Source organism: Pollicipes pollicipes, unplaced genomic scaffold (genome assembly GCF_011947565.3).
Source record: "Pollicipes pollicipes isolate AB1234 unplaced genomic scaffold, Ppol_2.1 Scaffold_3087;HRSCAF=3621_pilon_pilon_pilon, whole genome shotgun sequence".
Classification (NCBI taxonomy): Eukaryota; Metazoa; Arthropoda; class Thecostraca; order Pollicipedomorpha; family Pollicipedidae; genus Pollicipes; species Pollicipes pollicipes.
The window spans coordinates 3403167-3426768 of NW_023596225.1; the positions used below are offsets into that span (position 1 = coordinate 3403167).

General features: G+C 51.1%; 1 protein-coding gene across 1 annotated transcript in view; it reads right to left on the minus strand.

The window, feature by feature from the left end:
* Positions 1 to 23602, minus strand: part of LOC119114945 (inactive dipeptidyl peptidase 10) — a 30616-nt gene that overhangs the window by 2294 nt on the left and 4720 nt on the right. Inside the window, exons 2-5 of the mRNA XM_037238999.1 lie at positions 18689 to 18783; positions 13993 to 14067; positions 11235 to 11287; positions 4752 to 4984 (exon numbers count right to left, since the gene is read on the minus strand). Coding sequence (XP_037094894.1) covers positions 4752 to 4984; positions 11235 to 11287; positions 13993 to 14067; positions 18689 to 18760 — 433 coding nt within the window. The 5' untranslated portion in view covers positions 18761 to 18783. The remainder of the gene's footprint in view (positions 1 to 4751; positions 4985 to 11234; positions 11288 to 13992; positions 14068 to 18688; positions 18784 to 23602) is intronic.

Sequence of the window (23602 nt, forward strand, 5' to 3'; positions counted from 1 at the left end):
TTTTTGTCTGGGCCTGTACTCAAATCACACTGCAGGGCCATACGATGCAGCGCCCCCGCCTCAGCCAGACACTTCCGTGGTCATTTATCGGGTGGTCGTTATTGGCAAGCCAAAAAGTCGAGCGCTGTTCCTTGGAAGAGACTAATTCGGTCTATCCCAGTCGGTCAGGTAAGGGGAACGCCACCAGGGAGCGGTAAACAGTAAACTGCAACAGATCACCCCAGCCTCGACCGCCGGCGACCAAACTCTGGCATGCAGCAGCGGACCACGAGGTAATGGGAACGGGACCACGCGACCCCCACCGAAACCTCCATCTCTCTCTCTCTCTCTCTCTCTCTCTCTCTCTCTCTCTCTCTCTCTCTCTCTCTCTCTCTCTCTCTCTCTCTCTCTCTCTCCCTGGCTCGGAGCCAGCCCGTGATTTATCCTAGTGTAAGCCTGTGTGCTCTCGTGTTCCCGATATCCCATCGATTCCAGCCGGGCCACTAGCAAAGCGAACGAAGCAAATACTGTAACAAACCGCGCTGCGTGGCAACCGGATCTCGCCAGCGGTTCCAGAGCAGCAGTCATTGGGCATCGCCTCTCCTGAGCAGAGCAGCCCCGGTCGGCAAATACACGCTGGAGCCGCGCGGTCGACGGCGCCCACGGGATGGCGGGCCTGATGGCCTCCATTACACCGCTGGGATGGGCGCCGCCGGCTCGGGCGCGCTCCGCTGCGTTACGAGCCAGCTCCGAAGTGGCTCGCTGTTTATGAGCCTAATTACCGGAACGTCTCAGTGCGCGGCCGCCAATAGAGCTGGCGGCGCCGCCGGGGCGGGTGAGCCGCTGCACTTCGGGCCGAGAGGAGTGAGCTGGCGGCGCCGCCTCACTCCGGGCCCGGAGGGGTGAGCTGGCGGCGCCGCCTCACTCCGGGGCCGGAGGGGAGAGCTGGCGGCGCCGCCTCACTCCGGGCCCGGAGGGGTGAGCTGGCGGCGCCGCCTCACTCCGGGCCCGGAGGGGTGAGCTGGCGGCGCCGCCTCACTCCGGGCCCGGAGGGGTGAGCTGGCGGCGCCGCCTCACTCCCGGGCCGGAGGGGAGAGCTGGCGGCGCCGGCGAGGCGAGCGAGCCGTGGCACTCCGGAGCCGGAGCGAAGAGCTGGCAGCGCCGCCGCACTCCGGGCCGGGAGGGATGAGCTGGTAGCACCGGCGTGGCGAGCGAGCCGCCGCACTCCGGATCCGGCGGGGAGAGCTGGCAGCGCCGGCGAGTGGAGAGGGAGGATATACCGAACATACTTGGCCAACTATTCATCAGCGCGTGCGTCAGGCGCCGGCCACGGAATATCTCTGCACCGAAGGCACCTGATGAACGAGGGACCCTAGCCTGTCGACGAGGCGCTAATACTTCAGTAATGAGGCTGGTGAGGCAAACGCGACGATGGCTGGAGAAATAAGCGACGGTGGCTAAAGAAATAAGCGCTGTCGTATTTTGTGATGTCGGCATTAACCATGAAGAGGCCATTTGTTTGATACTTGGCAGTTTCCGGGCCAGAGTTCGTTAACCGTCCCGATGAGATAGTTGCCTGCAATAAGTTATGATGTGGGTTATTTACGGGAGGAGCAGTCTTTCGTAAAAGACCTGTTCTCGCCCTCCGAATGAAGTCGCGGACAAAATATGGACCTCCGTTGGTCCCTTACCAGGTGCGACAGCCCCACGAGAACGCGCTCTCTTCAGCGTCACACATCAGCTCATGTGACGCTGAAGAGCTCATGCTTAGCTGCGCGTGTTCGAGCTGCATTCCAGACCAGCGGACTTTATTACTGTCCGCTGGAGCTTCGTGCACCGCCTGAGGTAATGAAAAGGAGCTCACGCTACTGCAGGCCCGCTTCTCTTCCACCTAGATACGCGAAATTTCTCAGAAGTCCAACCACCTTCTACCCCGCCTGAACGAAATTTCAAAGCCAACCCCGATTAGAAAGCCTCACCGATCCACTGCCACCATGCTCATTCAGGTTAAGCCGTCACAGCTAAATTCATGTCCATAACGCGCAGGCACTGCATGCCAAACCACGTCAAACCGCATTAGCCGTGACCATGCGTATCGCCATGGCCACTCGCCTGCAAAACATCGGTCTTTCGGGATTCGGCGCGGCGTTCATCCGCCATCTGCAACTAGCACTGCATTTCCCTCGCGATTTACTTCTGTGTGGAGCACTGACATCTCAGCGAATTTCAAAAGCCTCCGATAGAAATATCGCGGCCTGGAGAGGACGTCGGACGCTGCTGACGTCCGCCCGGCTGCCCATCGGCCGCGAGCGGGTGCCACTCCACCGAACGGCGAGGGGGGAGGGCGAGCCAGTCGATCCGTCTGGTGGACGGGTGCCGGGCCGGCGCCAGATAACGCCACCGCCGACTCCTCACCGTCACGGGCGGCCGTCACAAGAGTGACGCGTCGGTCGGTCCGCTGACGGCTCCGAACCTGGCCGGGCGACCTCGTCCCGCCCCGCCCGACAGAAACGCCGCCGCCAGACGGCGCTTTCACCGGTGCTGTCAGCGCTAGCCCGCCGGTCGACTCAGGGACAACCGCAGCTCGACGGAAAGCCCTGTCACCAACAACAACTGCCGACAAGGAGCCCTGCGCCCACCGCCACTTGACAGAAGGCCCCGAAGCCATCACTAGTCAACAAGAGGCTCCGCAGTGACCACAGACCGAAAGCAGGCCCTGATGCAACCACTGCTCTACAGGAAACCCTCGGGCGATCACAGCTCAAAAGGACCTGGGGCTTCCACAGCTCAACGAAAGCCCTCAGCCACCACAACTCAACAGGAGGCCCCAAGGTCATTAATGCTCGTCAGGAGGCCCCGGCAGACTTCGGCCGGCCCGTTAACGGCGCTCGACCGACCGGCTCGGCTTCGACCGCACTCGCCGGCGACACTGCAGCCGGCAGACGCCCTGGTGGGCTGAACGTATGACGCCGCCGTACATGGTTTATTGCATATCGAATCGATCTATGACGTCAAGAATCGGGAAAGCGTCCTTCGGATACGCCGCCGAGTAACGGACGACGGCACTCGGCTGCCGCCCGGACGTGATGGCTAACTTATCTCGGGGAGCATTCAAAAGACTGACAAGCGCGGCTTATCAATGTTTAAAATAGTGCCAAAAGGAGCCGGCTTTTAGCGGTGAAATTTGTGTAAGGCCACAGGATCATGCAGTTGGTCGACGTACGACTGGATCGGCTGGAATATCACAGACACGCGGATCACAAAGTGCCAGTTGCACGTGGGTGTTAGAGCGGCGAGCCTCACATTACCGGCTCTCATCAGACTTGTTACACCGGGCATACTGGGCAGAGTCCCGTCAAATGCCTGCCGACCAGGCTGGTATACAGCGGGTATCAATCCACCAAAGGGAACAAAAATAAAAAATTAAAATTATCACTTGTCCGAAGTCATGTCTCTCCTCTCTTCCATGTGGTGTTTATTTGGTGCGCATTACCGAGTCAGCTCCGGTCTACTGTACGCAGAACAGACAAGCCTCCATTGATTGGTTATCTGCGTACATGTCTATGTGTGACGCCTAGACGCATGATGTGTTTGCAATGAGGGTTCTCAGTCTCCACATCAATAACGTAGCTGGAACTTCCGCAGAAACATTCTTGAAAGTAATCAGTGGATATCCGATGCGTTGGTGGGAGACGGAAAATCGTAGGACATAGCACGCGGTTCTGCACATCATTCGTCTGCACCTCACGCCCAGAGACTTCTTCGTAAAATCTTTCCCCAAAGAGTTGTGGCCTTCGTAAGGGGTGCTGTGTAGCCTGTCATGAAACCATACTACAGTGTCATATTCCCAGCCTTTCGTGCCAAAGCGCCCAATCCAGTAAAACGAGTGCCATTTTCCACATTTTCAGCCATTCGTTCTTTATGCCGGAATTTATATGCATATTGTTTAATTCAGCTTGAGTAAAGCTGAAGGCTGGCGCGTTATATAATTTTCCTAGAGCTACTTCAGCCCCAGATCATAGTTTCTGTGTGGCGCTGTTAATGCAGGTGCGCAGTATGTCATCAACACTGGCAATGACTTGCTCCAGGCAAAATACCGGCTGAGTTGGAAAAAAACTACCAACTGCTGCGTGCAGATAGTCTCCAGAGAGGCTCACCAGTACTCAGAAGCCTGAGCTGCATGCAGCTAATAGGCTTAATAAAGCATGACACTCGTTACAAAGCGCTGCATTTTGTAGGTCGGTCAAATGCGTTTAGATACAAATGCCCCCGTCCCCTCTGCTGGCCCAATCCCTGTTTAACCGGCAAAAATAGTTGGTGTCGTCCGATGGCCAAACCAAAATCACAAGAAGCTTCATCCTTGAAGTGGCAGAGCGAGGCGCCTCCATGGGTCGAGGGCCTTTAAATGATTGATGCTGTGACGCGATTGCCTTAGCCCTGTCTAGTTGATTTATGCATGCAGTAAATCTACCACTATTGACACTTGCCCTCCAAAGCAGACCACGTTTATACACGCGTTCGCCGGCTGGCGCCTAACTCAGCCGAACGTAGCACTAATCCCAGGCGCCGTCCTCTGTCCATAATGAAATGCTGAGAGCACACGCAATAAGAAAGTCGTGTAGCTCTCCCACATAGCAGCAAGCGATGCTTCAGAAGTCTAGGCATCCACTACGTAATGAATTATTTGTAAAGCCTTTGCTTCTGGTATCTTCAGGCGCCCAACAACGCGATCTGACTAGCCAGCCCGCATCGACGAAGCCGACAAAACGTACCTTCGTAGAGCCAGTCGGGCACGCCGTTGAACACGACGCCGGGCTTGCCGGAGGCGGTGACGCGCTCCACCGGCTCAGCGCCGGCCGACGCCTTGTAGTAGATGTCGTTCTTGTGCACCATGACCAGCGCGTTGCCGCGCCCGCGGGTCACGTTGTTGGTGGGCACCCAGGCGGCGTAGTTAAGTGTCGGGTGGCCGCGGTCCTCGGGCGTCGGCGTCAGCGGCGTCGAGAACCTGGCCACACATCGACATCGAGGTCGATCAGCCTCGACAGCCGGCAGCTTCATACTGGCTTTGAATTGCTGAGCTTTCAGAAGAGGCTCAGCTTTTTGGAAAGCACTTACAAAGTCAGACCACCTAAGGAAACACGAGCCACTGCATGTACGACACATCATCCAGCTGTGGTAGGTCTTACGAAGGAGAGAGAAGTGGCCCTCTGTCGGTGTGGCGGGGTGATCCTCTGAAGCCTGGTGTCGCATGCATGGTTCGGATGGCGATCACCGACACAGCGTGGCATGGGTAACAACGATCCATAGAGAGCAACACTGGGAGGTTTGGAAGATCAAGGAGGTAGCATGTCTGGTATTAGCTGACAACCCCATCAGTAGGCCAAGCGTAGATACCAAACCCATATGGGAACCATCTGTGCGGAAAAATACACAAATATTCAGGAGATAAATGACATCGAGTCCCAACGCCGAACGATTGTCCTTTCCAGTCAGCTCAGTTGGTAGAGAACTTGACTCGCATTCGGAAGACCCTGCTTCGAATCCAAGCTACTTCCAGGAAACATCTCGGGCTATAACGCGCCCATGGCTGAAAGCCAAACATCATCCCGTTCTTCTCAGTATTTCATAACACCTGACGATGACAGGAGAATTCTGGCCGAAGCGTGGTGTACATGCCAGCACACCAGGCTAGGACGACAGTCCAAGCATTTTTCCATCGATGCGTTTATAACTGCAGCGGTTGGCAAGCTGTGACAATCTCTCCATTACAAAACCATCAGCAAGCTGTCTCGGGCATCCCGGGCCTAACTGGACGTGGAGGTCAGTTATTCGACACGCCAGCACACACCCAGCGACTGCCAGCACACACTGCAGCGACCGAACACCAAAGACTCACGCGACCGGACCGTGCGGCCGGCATGGTAGCATGCTGAACAATATATGCCCAGAAAGTATTCGAGATAACAAAACGCAGCCAACATTTTTCCAAAATTCAGAAGAGGAGCACGATCGCCGTCCGTCGAATCCACCGTCCCCGGGGCCACCCAGCCATAGACATTAGCAATTATCGACTTCCCCACCAGGCTTGGGTGGTTTCCCGCCGCCGCCAACGTCAGGAAACGGCCAGGGAAAATTATTGCAGTCTGTCCAACTAAAAATGAAAAGCACGAGCAAGTTCGCTAGACGAGACATCCCGTCCCATCGAAGTGAAAGAGATGCGTCTTATACAACGAACGCTCCGCTGCTCGCGGTGAGACTTAAACTCGGCGCTCCAAAACTTCTGCGCCGCGCGATAGCGGAGGAAACAGGAACCCATTCGTCCTCGGGAACGGGAACTTGTCGCGGTGCAGGGTTCGTAATGGGGAAGAAGTGGGGTCAAAACTAAACTCTCTGAAGCTGTGACAGCGTTTGCACTGCAGAGAGGTGGAAAGGATCCATCGCCATGTTTCCGACACTGGGTGTACTGTCTAGGGAGCGCGCAGATCACCGCACCCAAAAATGTGTGGCATGGTGCTCGACAGCAAAGCATCGGCCCCAAAACCGTCACTGCACGCATTCCATTCTGTCTCATCCGCCCAAAAAACGACGCAGAAATAGTTTTTTCTGGACCCTGTAATTTCTGAAATGTTTGGATACGACGCCAGGAACTGTACAACCGACTCCTTGACAGATACTTACAATTGAACAAACCCCATACCAAGTTCGTTGACGCCGACTAAATTTAAGTAAAAGACTGCCTGTCAATGTTAAGCGCAGTCATATAACTTCATTTCGCTATGTGTTCCAACTAAGCCGTTGACAGCTTACAGAAACGTCCCATCTGTGAACCAAAATGATTTACAAAGAGACTTCCCAAAGCCGACGAGCCCCCATCTGATACTGCGGCCCGAAGCGAGATACCGAAACTAAACGTTTGAAGCGACCCTAACGAGCCATGCAAATGGGAATCAGTGTTCATTACAGCTGCGATTCCCCACATAAATCAGGCCGGAGAGGCGTTTCCAGCGCGGATGGCGGTAGCTCGCTGCGGCCAAGGGCAGCGTCCACCGGGCTAGTTCAGTCTGCGGTGACCAGCCGGCCGATCAGCCAGGGACACTGCCACGGGCATTTCGTTCGGCGTCAGCTCGGTCACGGATACAAACCAAAGTGGGCTTCGATTGGGCTTTCTGCTCAGTTATCTCTGATATCTGCTGTCCGTCAAGTAGGCTCCTATTGAGTTTCCTGCACGGTTATGTTTAGTATCTCATTTTCCTATCTAAATAGTATATGTTCTAATGCTATCAGGTACCTAAATAATATATGTTTTGATGCCTTTTCATATCTAAATAGTATATGCTATAATGCTATCAGGCATCTAAATAATGTATGTTCTAATGCTATCAGTTATCATGTGTAGATAATGAGCAAACATTCGCTAGGGTGCCGAGCGTGCAGGGAAATCAATATCAATGGGTGTGGTCAAACAGTTCCAATGTTTTCCATTCACAAGAGTTTAGCAGACAGAGTCGCGCTATCGCATTTGTGCGCTTTTTCGCCGTCGTTTCGCTTGAAAATTGTCTGTTTGCGAGTCTTGCATGGCGAAGTAATGTCATTTGATCACGCCTGTTACGTTGCAATAATTTGCCCTTCGGTGAACTGTGGCCAACATATTGCATCAAAACAAATGTTCGGGGCCAGCGTTTTGACAGTGAGCGTGGCTTGTGTGGCAGTGCGGTAACAACTCTCCCACAAAGGCTGGATCAGATCATATTCCAAACCACTTTCGGGCTATGCGACTTGACTTCCTGTCGGTCAATTATAGGAGCACTTGCCGATCAGGTCAGTGTTGAAATTGCTTCGCGATAAGTAGATGATGCATTTGCCTGCCGACGGGCAGCTGGTTGTCCGCCGTTACCTGGCCTGGTGAGAGGTCTCCAACAAGACATTCAAAACACTTGCATATGTGGTTAGTTTGCTCTACCCAGCGTGTTGCAGATTGCCATGTGTACGGCTTTGTAATGCTGATAATTCAATATAGTAGGATGTACCGGATAAAAGGCGACATCAAGAAATACAGGAATACATGACACTTCTAACGGCACATCCCATGCAAACTGAAATGTGCGGGAAATTATGCCTCCTTAGCCCGTTAGCCTTAAGCAATTGCTTTGATGACAAGTGTCTTCACCTCACCCCCGAAACATAACATCACGTAAGATCACAGTGACGGAAAAAAATACCACACGTATCCTTATTGTAGAAAAAAACGTGCCTGCGTAAAATTTGCCCTCGTTATGAGCAGGAAAGGCCTCGAGCCCCGTGGCCGAAGGCTCAGAGCACTCTAGATGCACTCAAAGCACGCTGGACGCCAATTAATAAAAACATCTTAAAAGAGTACGGTTCGACATTACCGTGGTCTGAGCAAGCGCTAAGGTGGATTATCTTCTCTCTTTTTTGTTCTGCTTGGACGATTAGACGTCCATTGTGAGAGCTCGCTGTGTCAGTGGTGCCAACTGCAGCTGCGATTGGGCCATTGTGGAATGAGCCTTTGTGAGGACCAGGTATGTATGTACCTGTGAGAGGCCCGATGGCATGGGAATAAGAGAAGAACTATCATTTCCTTAATTTTGTGATGTGCTGAACCAATTCAATGACAATGCCTTACTTTGACTGCCTTTTGTTTATCTCTGTCGCTGAGGAGCCAAGGATGTTCAGCTGAGACAATAAAATGCTCGTAATGTTCCACTCCAAGATTTAAGCGACAAAACATCGTAGGTTGCCTTGCTACCACCTCATATACACCACATTGTTAGGTAATTCCGTGGTTGCGGCCTAAACATACGATCGCGATATGGGCCGGTAATTAGTAGTAAAAATTGTTTTGGGGTTACTGGGTTACTCATACGATTCAGTGTTTTAAGCCACGTTGCCTGCCCGGATATTGGTTTGACTTTTCATTCCGAGCCGTGGCTATATCCTTGGGGCCGGAAACAACTGGAGCCCGACGCGCTACAATCAGCGCCCTCGTGGTTCAAATTGTTCTGTTTATTGCATACGATTCCATGTGAATCGTGAAAAAGTGAGATAGCAATAGGTGTGAATCAATGTGAATCGATGTGACCGAATGAATGTAGGGATGCGAATCGATCCAAACCGAAGTGCCCTACAATCCTATGCGCGCAATGCAAAATCCCACATGAACAAAACACTCTCCCTTTAACCCACACCTCCTGGTGTGCTGAAGGTCGATAACCGTCAACATAACCACTCTGATAACTGTCAACATAAGAATCACTCAAAATGCCGAAAAACAGGACCTTAAAACCCTTCATGGTTACAACATGATACAGATTGCGCACATACGCCAACATTTTTTTCAATACGATTACCTCATTTCTATCCCGACAAAATGCGCTGATCTCATGTCGCTGCGACGCTAGGGTACGCTAGTACGGTCCGAGCCGCGCGTCATCTGCGTCCCAGGGACGTCCCATCCCCTCTCCCTCCTCCTCCCCTCCTCCCCGCCGGGGAGTCATTCTCCCCACAGAGCGGCGGCATCGTTGGGCAGATGTGTTTGTTCCGGAGGGAAGAAGAATGGTCGGATCGCTTCTCCGCCACAAGGTCTTCAGCATCAGCCAGATTTACTGCCGATTTTCGGCGATGAGATTGAAACAGTCAGTGGATAGGAGACGTACGGCATAAATAACATACGAATTGTTCTAATGCTTTGCAAGTCAACATTTGAGTGAGCATCATTATCCAAAGATAGCATCCATAATTTGTTCTTTTTGTGGCCAACTTTTGACAGGACCTAAATAATAAATGGGTAGAAAATGTATGGTACTGACTAGGGGTGTAGTTTTCAGTTTGGATGGGGCTGCCCCCCCCCCCCTCCCCCATCCTAGCATCACTGTTGAGTGCATTTTTTTTGGGGGGGAAGCTTAATTTTTGTTTACAGGACATCTCTCGACGTGTTTTGCTAAACCACGCTCTTGATACAAATGGGAATTAAAAAGAGCTCCAGTGCCTCCTAAGTCAGACAGGAAATCAGTGGCGATGAATGTCGCACCTAAATGCACATCCTACCGTGATATAGATTAACGAAAAACCTCGACAAAGGTCCGGTTGTCCCCCGCTCCCAAAGTGATAGACCATTTGAATCGGTAGCAGCCAACGAAGACGGCATAGAAACACTCATTAAACACGGGTCCAAAGGCATGACGTCTTAAACTAAGACCCAAAACACGGGTCCAAAGTCGTGACTTCTCAAGCTAAGACCCAAAACACGGGTCCAAAGTCGTGACTTCTCAAACTAAGACCCATAACACGGGTCCAAAGCCGCGACGTCTCAAACTAAGACCTAAAACACGGGTCCAAAGTCGTGACGTCTCAAACTAAGACCCAAAATACGGGTCCAGAGTCGTAACTTCTCTAAGACCCAAAACACGGGTCCAAAGTCGTGACGTCTTGAACTAAGACCCAAAACACGGGTCCAAGGTAGTGACTTCTCAAACTAAGACCCAAAACACGGGTCCAAAGTCGTGACTTCTCAAACTAAGACCCAAAACACGGGTCCAAAGTCGTGACGTCTCAAACTAAGACCTAAAACACGGGTCCAAAGTCGTGACGTCTCAAACTAAGACCTAAAGCACGGGTCCAAAGTCGTGACTTCTCAAGCTAAGACCCAAAACACGGGTCCAAAGTCGTGACGTCTCAAACTAAGACCCAGAACACGGGTCCAAAGTCGTGACGTCTCAAACTAAGACCCAAAACGTCACGGCGCGACAATATGCGGAATAATTTGAACCACGAGTGTGCTGTTTGAAGCGCGTCGGGGTTCAGCCCCAGCCCCTTCCTGCCCCATGGATATAGCCAAGGCTCAGAATGAAAAGTCAAACCAAGATCTGGGCAGGCAACGTGGCTTAAAACACTGTTATAACGGTAAAAGTGCAAAAATATGGATGAAACGAGCACATAGGGAGGGACGAACGTTCAGTCGGGAAAAATGGGAGTTTATATGCCTCCCGATGGGTTAAATTCATGCTAATTGCCAGGGCAACTTGGTGCCGAGAATCCGCGCTGGAATCAGGGACCCGTTCATAACAACGTATCTACAGCACAACTGAGACATCCGCCATACAGCGTCATCCAGACGCACAATACCGCGCACAGCCCAGCACAGTGGTGACGTGCAGCACTCCACGTGCAGACAAGTGGCTGACCCATGTCCGACGCTCCACTGCGGAGGGGAAGGGGGAGAGGGGGCTGGCACTCACCCTCGGGCGATGTCGTAGACGGTGTACTGGGCAATGTACGAGTGGCGAAACTTCTGAAACAGCACACCACCTCGTCAGTCGGCAGACAGTGCGCGCGGCGCGTGCTCTGCCCGCAGCTGGTACCGGGCAAAAGTGTATTCGGGACGTGTCGGTCAAGGTCAGCACGGATCAGCAGGAGTGGGAGGTGCTCAACACGGGTCAGGAGGAGTGGGACGTGTGGGTCAAGGTCAGCACGGATCAGCATGAGTGGGACGCACCGGTCTCGGTCAGCTCGGATCAGTGGGAACACCACACGGCAATTACGGTCAACACGGGTCATGAGGAATGGTACGTGGCGGGCAAGGTCAACATGGATCAGCAGCCGTGGGATGCGGGGGTCACGGTCAAGATAGGTCAGAAGATACAAAACGCGACGGTCACGGCCAACCTGGGTCAGCAGGAGTGGGACATGGCGTTCAAGGTCAACATGGGTCACCTTTGTGGGATGGGGCGGTCAAGGACAGCGGGAGTTAGTAGCAGTGGGATGGAGTGGTCGCAGTCAGCAGGGATCAGCAGGAGTGGGGCACAGCGGTCAAGGTCAGCAGGGGTAAGCACGGGTGGGACGCAGCGGTCAAGGTCAGCAGGGTCAGCCTCAGTGAAGAGACGCGAGCGCGAAACGGAATGCGTGGACCGTTATCGCCATTGACAACTCCTAAACGTCACCAAGAGAGCTGGGCCGGCCACATCAGTCATGAAGTCATCAAAGATGATCTTGTGGTGAGTTATGACCGTTCTCGCATGAACGCATACCTGAAATGTCCTAGGTCGGGATATGTTGTAAACATGCTAAGTTATCATGCAGGTTACAGTCCCACTGATCCCTGCACAGGCCTACAATAATACTCTGTCGACAAAAACAGACGAACAGGATCCCGTACAGAGTTGCTATTGATCACGGCATGATCGACAACTTGATCTGACACCATCTAGAAGAGCCCCACGACAGCGTGGCTTCGGCCTTTTCTGAGCCGTAACCAATCCCATTGAAAAGTTTAACGTTAATCAACTTAGCTGAGGGTCACAGAACGAAGGGTTTGTCGCAGAGGCGTATCTATCAACACCACCCTCCAAGCAGTTAATATCATTTATAGGCGGCCCAGAGCCAGCTAAACTTGCGTGAGCACTCTCCCCGGCAACACAAAAAGCTTACGGCTTCCAGAGTTGGTCTCACTGATGCAGTAAACAGTAATCTGCTGACTGGTCCCAGCCATAAAGCGCATATCACAAACGGACTGGCCAATACCAGCGCCAAAGTTTTCTGACTCTTCACCATAAGCCTGAGCACCGAAAGCGAGTACGAGCAGACAATAAAAACGAATTGCTCCATAAAGATCCACCAGGATATGGGTCAGCAGTCAGCTTTAAGTTTTTCACCTCTGTAGTCCAGTTGGTGGGACTCCGCAAGCGGTTAATAGATGGCATAGGCATCTGGGTTTCAGCCATAGAAATCGCACCTAGGCGGCTCGACCTGAACAATCGCCCGGAAATGAGTAAAACCGGCCGGGCTTAAAGGGGGCGGGGGACAGACGTACCAAGACATTGAGTGCAACGCCAACCCTTAAGAAGTGGTTCGTAAGGCTACATTGCTCTGCTGGGGTGATGACGCAGCTTATGCAGCCTGATATATGCTCGGCAAGAGCCGGGATACCAATCCGATCGTTACAACTGATGTGGTGTTGGCGGTTCCAGGAATGTAGCCATGAGAGGGATGGGACCATTTTCTCTGCGCGCCTGCGACACAGCGACCTATACTACTTCTAATTTCGAGCCGTCCTGCTCCGGTAACCGAACTGCTTCAGGTCTTGCGTCGTCCAAGAAAGTATGCTTGAGTTGAATATTACACAGATTGGACAGGCTCTCCTAATTCAGTCGAATTTCTTTTATTTGTCCCGTAAGTTGCTCCTACGCAGTGATAATCGCGCTAAGTTTCTGCCTTTGCATAGTGCCTTTGGCAGGCGAGTATCATGCGGTAGTGCTTTCATTACAGTGCTGATCAAGTGCTTGATGGAGGCTAGTCAGTTGATATAAAAATGTCGTTCATCTTTCAGTCGCCGGTAAAAATGTCCATATGCTTAACCACAAATAATACTGCTTCAATTTCACACCAAGGCATGGATGATCTTGGAAACTATTCATTAGAGTTATCGATGTGATCAATCTCAACAGGCACCTACCATTTGTATCTAAGGCAAAAACGCAAAAGCCAAAACACCAAAAACAAAGATGTAAAACCAAAAACATGGATGATCTCCGCAGAAAGCGATTAAACTCATCGACATTTCCAACCCAAGTAGGCGCCAATCGCTTGTACTATGGGCCTAATCATCTCAACTTAGTTAGGTAGTGCTTATGTCAGTGTCTAGGACGCCCCCCCTGCCCTCCAACCCCACCGCCCCCAACCCATTCTACTCCGGCGCCAGGCGCTCTCGGAGGATGGACTAAGGCGAGAAAGGGCCTTACGTGGCGTCACATCGAAAGAGAACACAGTGCAGGGGGCATTTCGCTTTCAGCACTCCCAGAAGTACCATGCCCTGCATGTACATGCAAATGAGTCCTCAAAAAGCGACTGATGACCTAGGAGGAATACAAACCAAATAAAGGTTAAAAAATTCCCGGAGCCAGCAATATAACTAAAAAAAACTGCACAGCTGTTTGCCAAAAGCCTATCAACTGACACATCGCGCGGGTGCCCACAACGCTTTTCACGAGCTACACGTACCTGGCGGATGTTGTGGGCCAGGAGGACGTACTGCTGGTCAGATGAGACCCAGAAATGCCGCACATTATGCTGCCTCTGTGAACGAGGAGGCACACACCTGTACGAGGTCCGGTGACACGCCGTCATCCCATTGCACTGCCGGCAGTCGGTACATGTCAAAAAACGCCTCGGGTTCGCAGCCAACGCTTAACAGAGGAAGTGGCTATCGTGCTTATATATCATACTCTGTTGCACACAAATTTTGTATAGATATAACTCGAGCATGCACGTTGAAATCACATTGCCACGCTGCTTAACCCTGTGCATGCTGAGAATACCACTGAAGATTCTTGGAGCTCGGGAGGTCGGTGTTAGCTGAGTCATGACAAAGTCGAAGAAGGGTCAGGCGTAAAGCGTACGTAATAATTTGGAGCCCGAAAAATGGCCTGGACCTTCTGCTGCAATGAATAACACCCTCCAACGGCTGAGAATACTGCCCGAACAAGGTCATGTGGACCATTTGCAGCACAATACGAGGACCGTCAATATTCGGTCTGCATAAGCATCAGCTGCATGACGTCATTTCCTTCGGGCGATATGGTAGGCTCAGAGCTGTCGCTTCTGCAGGCTCGGAACTGTCGACACACGCGATCTAACGTGCATCGCTCAGCGGGATCTCGTGACTAGGAGCAACGGCAGCGTCATGCATTTCATGAATACAATACAAGCGCATCGACATTAATCACCAGTGAATTAATCAACACTATGCTTAGCAGCAATTTACTGTGCAACGTCTATAATGAACGATAGCACGAGACACCCCATGTTTCTGCATGCGATTTTTTTCTTGCAAGAGCTACATTGTAGCAAAGCGTGGCTACATGGAAAGACCAGACTGCTACCGATTAAAATTTCATCGTGTTGTGTTAAGCTTTATCGGTTTGCCAAGATGGAATACCGCTTAAATACAAGCAACGTATGGCCAAGCAGTCAAAGGTTGCTTGGAAACAAATCAAATAGCGATACATATGCACTGTGATGAAGAAAGGAGAGGCGCTACGTCGGAGCTGCAAGCTAAGAGTTGTTTAAGACTCATGGTGATAAATCGGAGCCTGGCAGGGATTTAGATGGACACAAAGCAGTGAGAGGAAGTCTACTTCAGTCAGCCACACACGAAGCATGGATTGTACTAGTTTCGATCCAACGATCAGCAGCAGTTCCGCATACCACCTTGTTCTCAGACTAGATTTCTTCAGTTTCCAAATGCCTCGTGACTGGCAAACATTATGCACTGAACAAAACCCGCTGGTTGCTTGCAGGCAAGGGTGTCAATTTTTTAGATTAGTTCCAACCTTTTGAGTGGATGAGTTTCTGGGATCAGAGTCAGTTTCTTTGTTCAGCAATATAGCTCGACGTCCGCGGCTTCAGCCCGATTGCGCCCAGGGAATCTAAGTTCGGCACGCCACCATTTCGATCCTGCCTCAACTCGCATACTTTATTACGGCATATTGCGTCAGATAAACGGCACTCGAGTCGACTCGAATCTATTCTGAATAAGAAATGGAATTCAGTTGGTCTGGTGGACACTCGACAAAATTCGTGAGGTAGGGAGAGAGGATTGAGCTGGAAGGCGATGGATTAAACGGTCCTGAATTCAGGGATATCTCAACATCATTAGTTTTATTTACGCACAAAACGGGCGAGTTGGGAGCTTAGAAAGACGCAGCGGAAAGTGGCATTTGACATCGCACAAACACACAGCAGAGTGCAACCATCCTTTAGCAATTATCAGCTCCAAATCTCGCACCCGTCCATTGCGAAAAACACGGGGCGTGCAATATACACGGACGTTTTCACACAAACTCTCCAGATTTCACAAACGTCTCAGGAGATGGCCGCATCAAGTGCCTTCGACAACCTCGTCGGCGAATGTATATCATTTTCGCCATTTTCCACTTTGCCTAGCCCCCACGTCGAATCCGATTTCGATGATTTACTTCGCGTCCTCGCACTCTTCCGGAGCTTGAGTACCGGAGATTGGCCTGATCAAAACAAGCCGCAAAAAATTCAAACGACGGCACCATTTTGACGCCCGGACCATCCTCAATGTAGAGCAGCACAGACTATCCTCTATGTAAAGCGACTCAGACCATCCCCCTTGTAAAGCGGGGGAGGTTTTCAGGCATCGATCAATCAAAAAACATTCTTCATGGAAATCGGTGATTTTAAACTGAACCATCTTACGCCATGCCATACTTAGGGGCATGGCAAATATGTATGACCATGGCCGTGGAATGGCGTGGACCTGTAGGGGCTCCAACGTGCGACTCCAGGACGCATCGCGGCCTGTGCTTTGTACTGGCCGGCCTCCGCGCCACCCGTGGACTTACCAGGATAACACGTAATGACAGCATATTTTATGACGGGACAGAAGTTCTGCGACAGATTATTGCCATGTCATTAATCATTGCTAGAAAAAAATGGCTCGAGTATTTCACAGTCAACTGGGGACACATTCTACCCAAGATGCAACTCACAGGTATAGACTGTCCCGTATACCGATGTGCACAGCGGTGCAGTCTACCTTTATGAAGCGCCGAATGAGGGGAACCAAACATTCGACGACCTCTGAGAACAGGGATCCTCATGGGAGAGGAATTCCTTTACCCAATCCACCCCGCTGCCCATTCAAATTTAGTTGTGTCCAACTGTTTCTCAACCGTCGAGTTTTGGTCGGCACTTAAGTTAAGTTACGGAAACATTTCAGGGAATATTAGACATGTACATACTATTTCGCAATGGCAAATACTTAAGCAGTTTGAAGAAAGCTCGATTTGAGTAAAAGAAGCGCAAATGGTAATAGCATTGTGTAGCATTTCCTGAAGCATTTACTCGACACATCGTAAATATCTTACCCCAACCTTGACTAATTACCGTAATTTCCCAAAATCTGCGACCAACCCACTCCGTCGCCCATTTCATATTGGTGCTCGTGGGTCTACCGAGCCCATGAAGTACTCTAGCTGGGACCCAATACAATGCAATGCATTCAACCTTTCGACGTCCAACTATCCATAGCTTCCAGCAAGCCGTAGCCATGTGATCACCACAGCACACGACGAGTATGCCTGCCTTTCCCAATGGCTCGCCTAGCGAGGCACACACAGTCTCGCTCGGCGGCGAGGCGCGACTCGCGTGTCCCGCCTCGGCTCGTGTGTCAGTCTGGAGGCGCGTTACATGGCGGCGGCTCGTGACCTGTATTTGGAAGCGGTGCCGCGCTCGTCCCAGGCTGGACGTGACGTCTCCGGAGACCGCCTTGCGACCAGCGCACGAGCCAGCCCCGAACACGGTCATCAAACATTGACGACCGATGCTCTGAAATCGGCCGGGTGCGGCGCTGCACCCTGCGGAGAATGGACGGCACGGTGCACCGCGGCAGAGGGCGGACGGCACGGGGCACCGCGGCAGAGGGCCAGACTGCGCAGCAGACCACGGCAGAGTGACAGACGGCACAGCGGGCCACTTCCACCACACCGAGATCAGGTTACGGCGCAGTCACGTGACTATTCTTGGTCACGCTATTTTCGACTGCGCTGGGAGTCGACGCAGCGCGCTATGACATGACGTTAAGGTTTTAAGTCATTTTTTAAATATTTAAGAATGCTCCCGAAAATAGTTGGCGTATATAAGGAAAGAAAAATTTCTCCAAATTTGTAAATCAGTGCTTGTGAGCCGAAACACATCAGATTGGTGAGGAGTGTTTTCCGCATTTTCACGATATTCCGATCACTTAGCGGTAAAAATACTCCCGGCTGTTCGTAACAAGCCCTGCGTCGACAGGTTTTCATACTCTGTCTGATTTCAGCGCATCAATCGCAAAGTATGCTTGTTTCCGATGAATGCCGTTAGAAAGGTGAGTTCACGGTAAATGGACGGACTACACAGCGGGACACATTAGAGGGACGAACTGCACAGCGGACCGCGGTAGAGAGGTGGACTTCACAGTGGGACACATTAGAAGGATGGACTGCACAGCGGACCACGGTAGAGAGACGGACTTCACAGTGGGACACATTGGAGGGACGGACTGCACAGCGGACCGCGGTAGAGAGACGAACTTCACAGTGGGACACATTAGAAGGATGGACTGCACAGCGGACCACGGTAGAGAGACGGACTTCACAGTGGGACACAATAGAGGGACGGACTGCACAGCGGACCACGGTAGAGAGACAGACTTCCCAGCGGGACACATTAGAAGGTCGGACTACACAGCGAGACACATTAGAGGGACGGGCTGCACAGCGGACCGCGGTAGAGAGACAGACTTCACAGTGGGACACATTAGAAGGATGGACTGCACAGCGGACCACGGTAGAGGGACGGACTTCACAGCGGGACACATTAGAGGGGCGGACTGCACAGCAGACCACGGTAGAGGGACGGACTGCACAGCGGGACATATTAGAAGGACGGATTGTACAGCGGGCCACATTAGGAGCGGACTGCACAGCAGACCACGGTAGAGGGACGAACTACACAGCAGGCCGCATTAGAGGGAAGGACTGCACAGCAGACCACGGCAGAGGGACGGACTGCACAGTGACATCCCTGCCAAACGTATCACTAAATGCATCGCCAAAAAAAAACGCAGAAAGCAGCTTACTAGACGCTTTGGCCGCTGCCGGGGCGCAGCGACTGGCCACCGCGTACTTACGAAGGTGACGTTGCTGACCAGTGTGCGAGTGGCCAGACTCTCGCAGTCGAGCACGGAGAGGCCGCCCCACATGTCCCGGTACACCAGCTCGTGATCTGCCGACATGGTCACATGTTAGGCCCGCACGGACACCGGGCCCAGGCGGTCGCCCGCCGCTGCACCTGGCCAGCGTGTCAGCATCGCGTCCGCACAGCGAGTCACCAACGGCCCAAACAGCAGTCACCGGTCCGCCTACACCGCAGGGCATTACCCAACTCGAACGGCAGGTCACCACTCCACCCACAAGGCCGGTCACCGCCCCTTCCCGGTCACCGCCCCTTCCTGACAGCATGCCATCACTCCGTCCTGTCAGCAGATCACCGTCCGCGCCGACATCAGGTCGGTTGCCTGCCTTACTCGGGTCGGCTCGCTGAGCGACACAATCACCGCCGCGATAAATCCCGCTGCCGGTCGACAAACATGTTTGCGCCGCATTGGACAGCTTTGCGGCCGGGGTCCGGGAGCAGCACAGATGTTGGCCGGCCCGCCACCCACGCGCCGCCCGCTCCTCAATTATGGACGGGCCGCTGCGCCTCCAACGATCGGGAAATGGACAACAGGGCGTGTAGAGATAAACAAGCCGGCGGCGAGTGCGCCATCGCCGACACTGAGCTCATAGAAATGATCAGGATCCGTGACCCTCGGGACAGTTGCAACGTCAGGAATTTGATTATGTCGAGACAAGCCGATGCTGGCAAAGAACACTATTTCGAGCATGGCTTAAAGTAAGACATTATTTAATCTCGAGGATTTCGACAATTCCGTGCATGCGTGGCAGTGCGTAGTTACCCAAGTAACGGTTATTGGTCGTTTTGGCGCAAAAGAATTAAGCAAGCTCATATATTAATTTAGAGCAGGAATGGAGCACATTTGAAAAACTCAAATAACCTTAAGAGTAACCTAACATCAACAAATGGAGTGAGGTGCCACGAGACCCGATGACCATGGAATGGAGGCAAAGTATCTAAGCTCAACCAAATCCCGCAGACCGCTGTTGCTTAAGATGACCATCCCTTGCGATGGATAAACTCCACGGCATGGATTATCTGCTATGTGTGAGAAGATGCTCCACCCATCCATCCGCTGATGCATCGGCAGATCTCACTAAATACCATTCTCGAATTATCCACGTGGTCATGGTCACTTAATCGCAGCATAAACAACGAAAGCGCCTTTAGCTCTTCGCTATCTGACAGCCATGGCAGCCGCTGGGATTGGGCCAACCCAAAACATTTCACAGCAGTATTTTCTAAAGGGAATGAATCGAACCTTACGATCAAAACGTCGATTTAGCAGCAACTGACCTTAGTTTTCAAAACGCCTCACTAATCTAGAGAGCGGGCTCTCCCTCGGGTCCATCTGCCGTCATGCGGGCACAGCTGCAGTGACGTAGCCCACCACGCGTTCCGTGGTGGGGCTAAAATATCACACCGATATTGTGCGTACCGAGTTAACTGCTGGCAAAAATACAGCTACTTTATGAATCATGGGATGCCACGACGCTTTATTTCTCGGTTGCTACAACATCACCCGACAGGCTAGCCATCTGTCACAATAGGCACTCGGGTGGACGGGAACCCTGAGGGTTTTTCCAAAATGATTTCCGAACGGCGCGGCGAAGCCGCGTCAAATTGTGCACAGCTGTAGACAACTGGACCGTTTGGCATCAAAAACTTAGATGCACCTTGTAAGGCCGTTGACCTACGGCAGGTCAAAGTTATTCCATGAATTTAGCAAAGATAATTTCTGGGAATCGTTTAATCTGATGCAGCAACGGAGCGTTAGGCGAAGCAATACATCTCTGAAATAGTTTCCTAGGCAACACAACAATTAAATTAACCAATTCCATCGACCAAAAGTTAACTATGAGGGTCAGATCAAGGTCAAAACCAGCCAGGCTTTTTAACTCGGGTTTGCTGAATGAGGTAGTTTTTGGAACTTATTTTGATTTTATTGATGACAGGAACGGCGTTATGCATCTTCTACGGGCTTCTCAAAGGACAGAATAGGTCGCTGGCTTAAAATCACCCAGGTCAACGTTTTGTTTTTAAGAACATATTATCTAGCATAATCCTTGACATTTGTCCAAATGCAAAAAACAACGCAGCCCCTATTCTTTTGGTCACCTTCGAAAGGTCAAACAAGGTCACTGACCTTTAGTGAACAACGGTGATCCTTTGCTACGAATATGTATCTAGGTGCATGGCGGTTACATGAGAACGTCTGGGAGCACTTGTACTCCAATCTGGTATTTCACCTTGTTTGAATTCATCTAACCCGAAGGTCATTACCTACGAACCTTAAATTTCTACACAAGTGAGCTCACGTACAGGCCAACCCGACCTGTGAACTTAGTATTTCTAGCTTTCTTATTTTCTTAAATCTGAGGGGTCAAATTGTGACCTCACCAGGGCGAAGGATATTCAGCCGGCCGCCCGAGCACGTGTTGATGTGGTATCAGAGGCGTAGGTTCCCAACATGAGTTTGGGACTGATAACTGAAAAACAAAACAACTAACCCAAAAACGGGTTTCTCACCGGATTTGACCCACTTTGTTCTCAAGGTAAGGAGAACTTGGCTTGGAATCCAGGTTGGGGGGGGGGGGGAGCTGAAACCCCTAGACTGAAAAAAGCCACACCCATGGTTGGTATGCGTTGAGAGCGTAACCTCGATACCATGCGGAGCAGCACGCGCCACTTAACTTACTTCATAATGGCAAAGTTATCACATCAACGACCGTCACGTTGCATTCATATTTAATCTAATTCATATTTAATAGAGACAGTCGCGTTGCAGTACGGTGTTTTGTCGGTGTTTTCGTTTTGTTACTTCCTGTTAATTATTTCTTACCAGCATGAGATAGCGGTACAAAAGTTGTGCAAGAAACTAGAGCTTCACAAGAGTTCTCCCGATTTATTCTAGGTTTCGCAATGGAAAACCACCCCAATCGCCGTCATGAAATCCCAACAATTCAGCATAAGCTCACATTAGTCAGTACAAACCATCACAGCGTTTCGGGAGGACATTTGAGCAGTTCACCAAGAACTTTCAGTCTTATGCTGCCTCACACGGACTAAAAATGTCAGTGTGAATGCCAGGCAATTAACAGCAGAGTAAAGTTTTTCCACAGAAAAATAGCCCTCATCCTAATTCGCAGTTTTTTACAACGCCGAATGTTAGAGGGGGGGGGGGGGCGTGCACCCTGTTGCCACTTCCCCACTAGAAAGACAGAGCTTAACGGAAAACGCCAGTGCATTGTGTCAGCGAGATGCTGCGATTGTTGACGTGTTGTATGTTCATATGTCAATAATTGATCCCACTATGCCAGGTCATTGATCAAATTTCCCTGAAAATCTATCTTTTCAGCTCTACATGCTCATATGTGCGAGACGATATCCGCAGCAAAAAAAAAAAAAAAAAATAGGTGTGCTCTTGGTTTAATCCTGAGTACAATGACACGTAGTTTTGTATGCTTTCCACATATGTTTATGATGCAGGGCTCCACTGATGTAACGGTGGCGGCCTGCCTCGCTCGGCCCGCGGACTCTTCGGTTGCCGCCCGCCGCTTGCGCCGGCCGTAGATCGCCGTCCATTGTTTCTCCGTCGCTACTCAGACGACAGAAATGACAGGGACATGACGTTGGCGTCAAAACGCGCGCAAGGAGCTCCTCAGAGGCTAACTAAAATCTGGGTGCGATTTCGTGACGCGCCGGAGAGGTATTCTCAGATAATCTTATGGGGGCATATCGACCTTCCTATTGAGGTGAATGTTAAAGCGTGTGGAAGTTCGGTATGCATGCCAATGTCAAACATGGCGATGAGCAGCGACTATGCACCAGCTCTAGCTTTATGATTTACAGACTATCCTGAATCAGTTTTTAATTAAATGTGATCTAAAACTTCTGTTGTGAATGCGATACATCGCCGACATTTTCGGCCTATTGACACATGGATTGAGCCCAATGCTGTTTTTGCACTCAACACCGCCACGTAATTCCCTTCAGTCTGGCACACAACGCACAAAACGTGGTAATTCCACTGAAAGCTATGCAGCATATCTGTACTTTAAGTTTACAGACCCATTGACAAATTGCTTTACAATTCGGCAAGCCATGGCTGCAAAAAGTTACCCTTACATCACAAAGTTGGAGAACGGTGCGTGTCTTTTTTGATCCCCAGACACATAGGCGTAATCTAGCTAAGCTTTCCTTTCTTTTCCGTGAGACCAAACACCTGCAACACCAAGTGAGTTCTGCCACTTGCGTCTTCATTTCCCACTTTTGTGATGAATACTGACACCCGCTGGAAGGTTTTTCTCTATCCTTTGCTCGTTATGGGTCATCGAAACCTTTCGGTTTAGCAGCCTGTATGTCCGGCAGCCCTTAGGCCAAAGGACAGCTTTAGGCCCGAGCTTAGCCCGAACATCGAAGGCACAACAAAAATATATGTGGCGTGAACATGTAGAAATGTAAGTGCAAAAGTGTAAGAACGTTTGTTTTTTAATTCAAAAAAGGAAAGGTAAGAATGTAAAATGCAAAAATGTACTGAGCGTTAGAACTTGAGAACCAAACTGCTGGAATGTTGATGATGTTTGTCAATGTTCAGAATCACTGAAATTCGTGGTAAAAATGCTCTAACCACGCTCTCGGTATGGGTGATCGTAACATCCCGGGCCTAACCGTTGAAGAGTCGTGCAATCCTTAGCGAAGAGCACTTCACGGATTGGATCAATTCATGGATTATAGATCAATCCGTGGGCAAGATTGAAGAGGATCAGAGATTTTCACCAAAACATGGCTAAGGACTGAACCAGATTTTCAAAGCAGCCAGCACACACGGATTGAGCGGACTGAAAACATCTCCAGTGGACAGTAC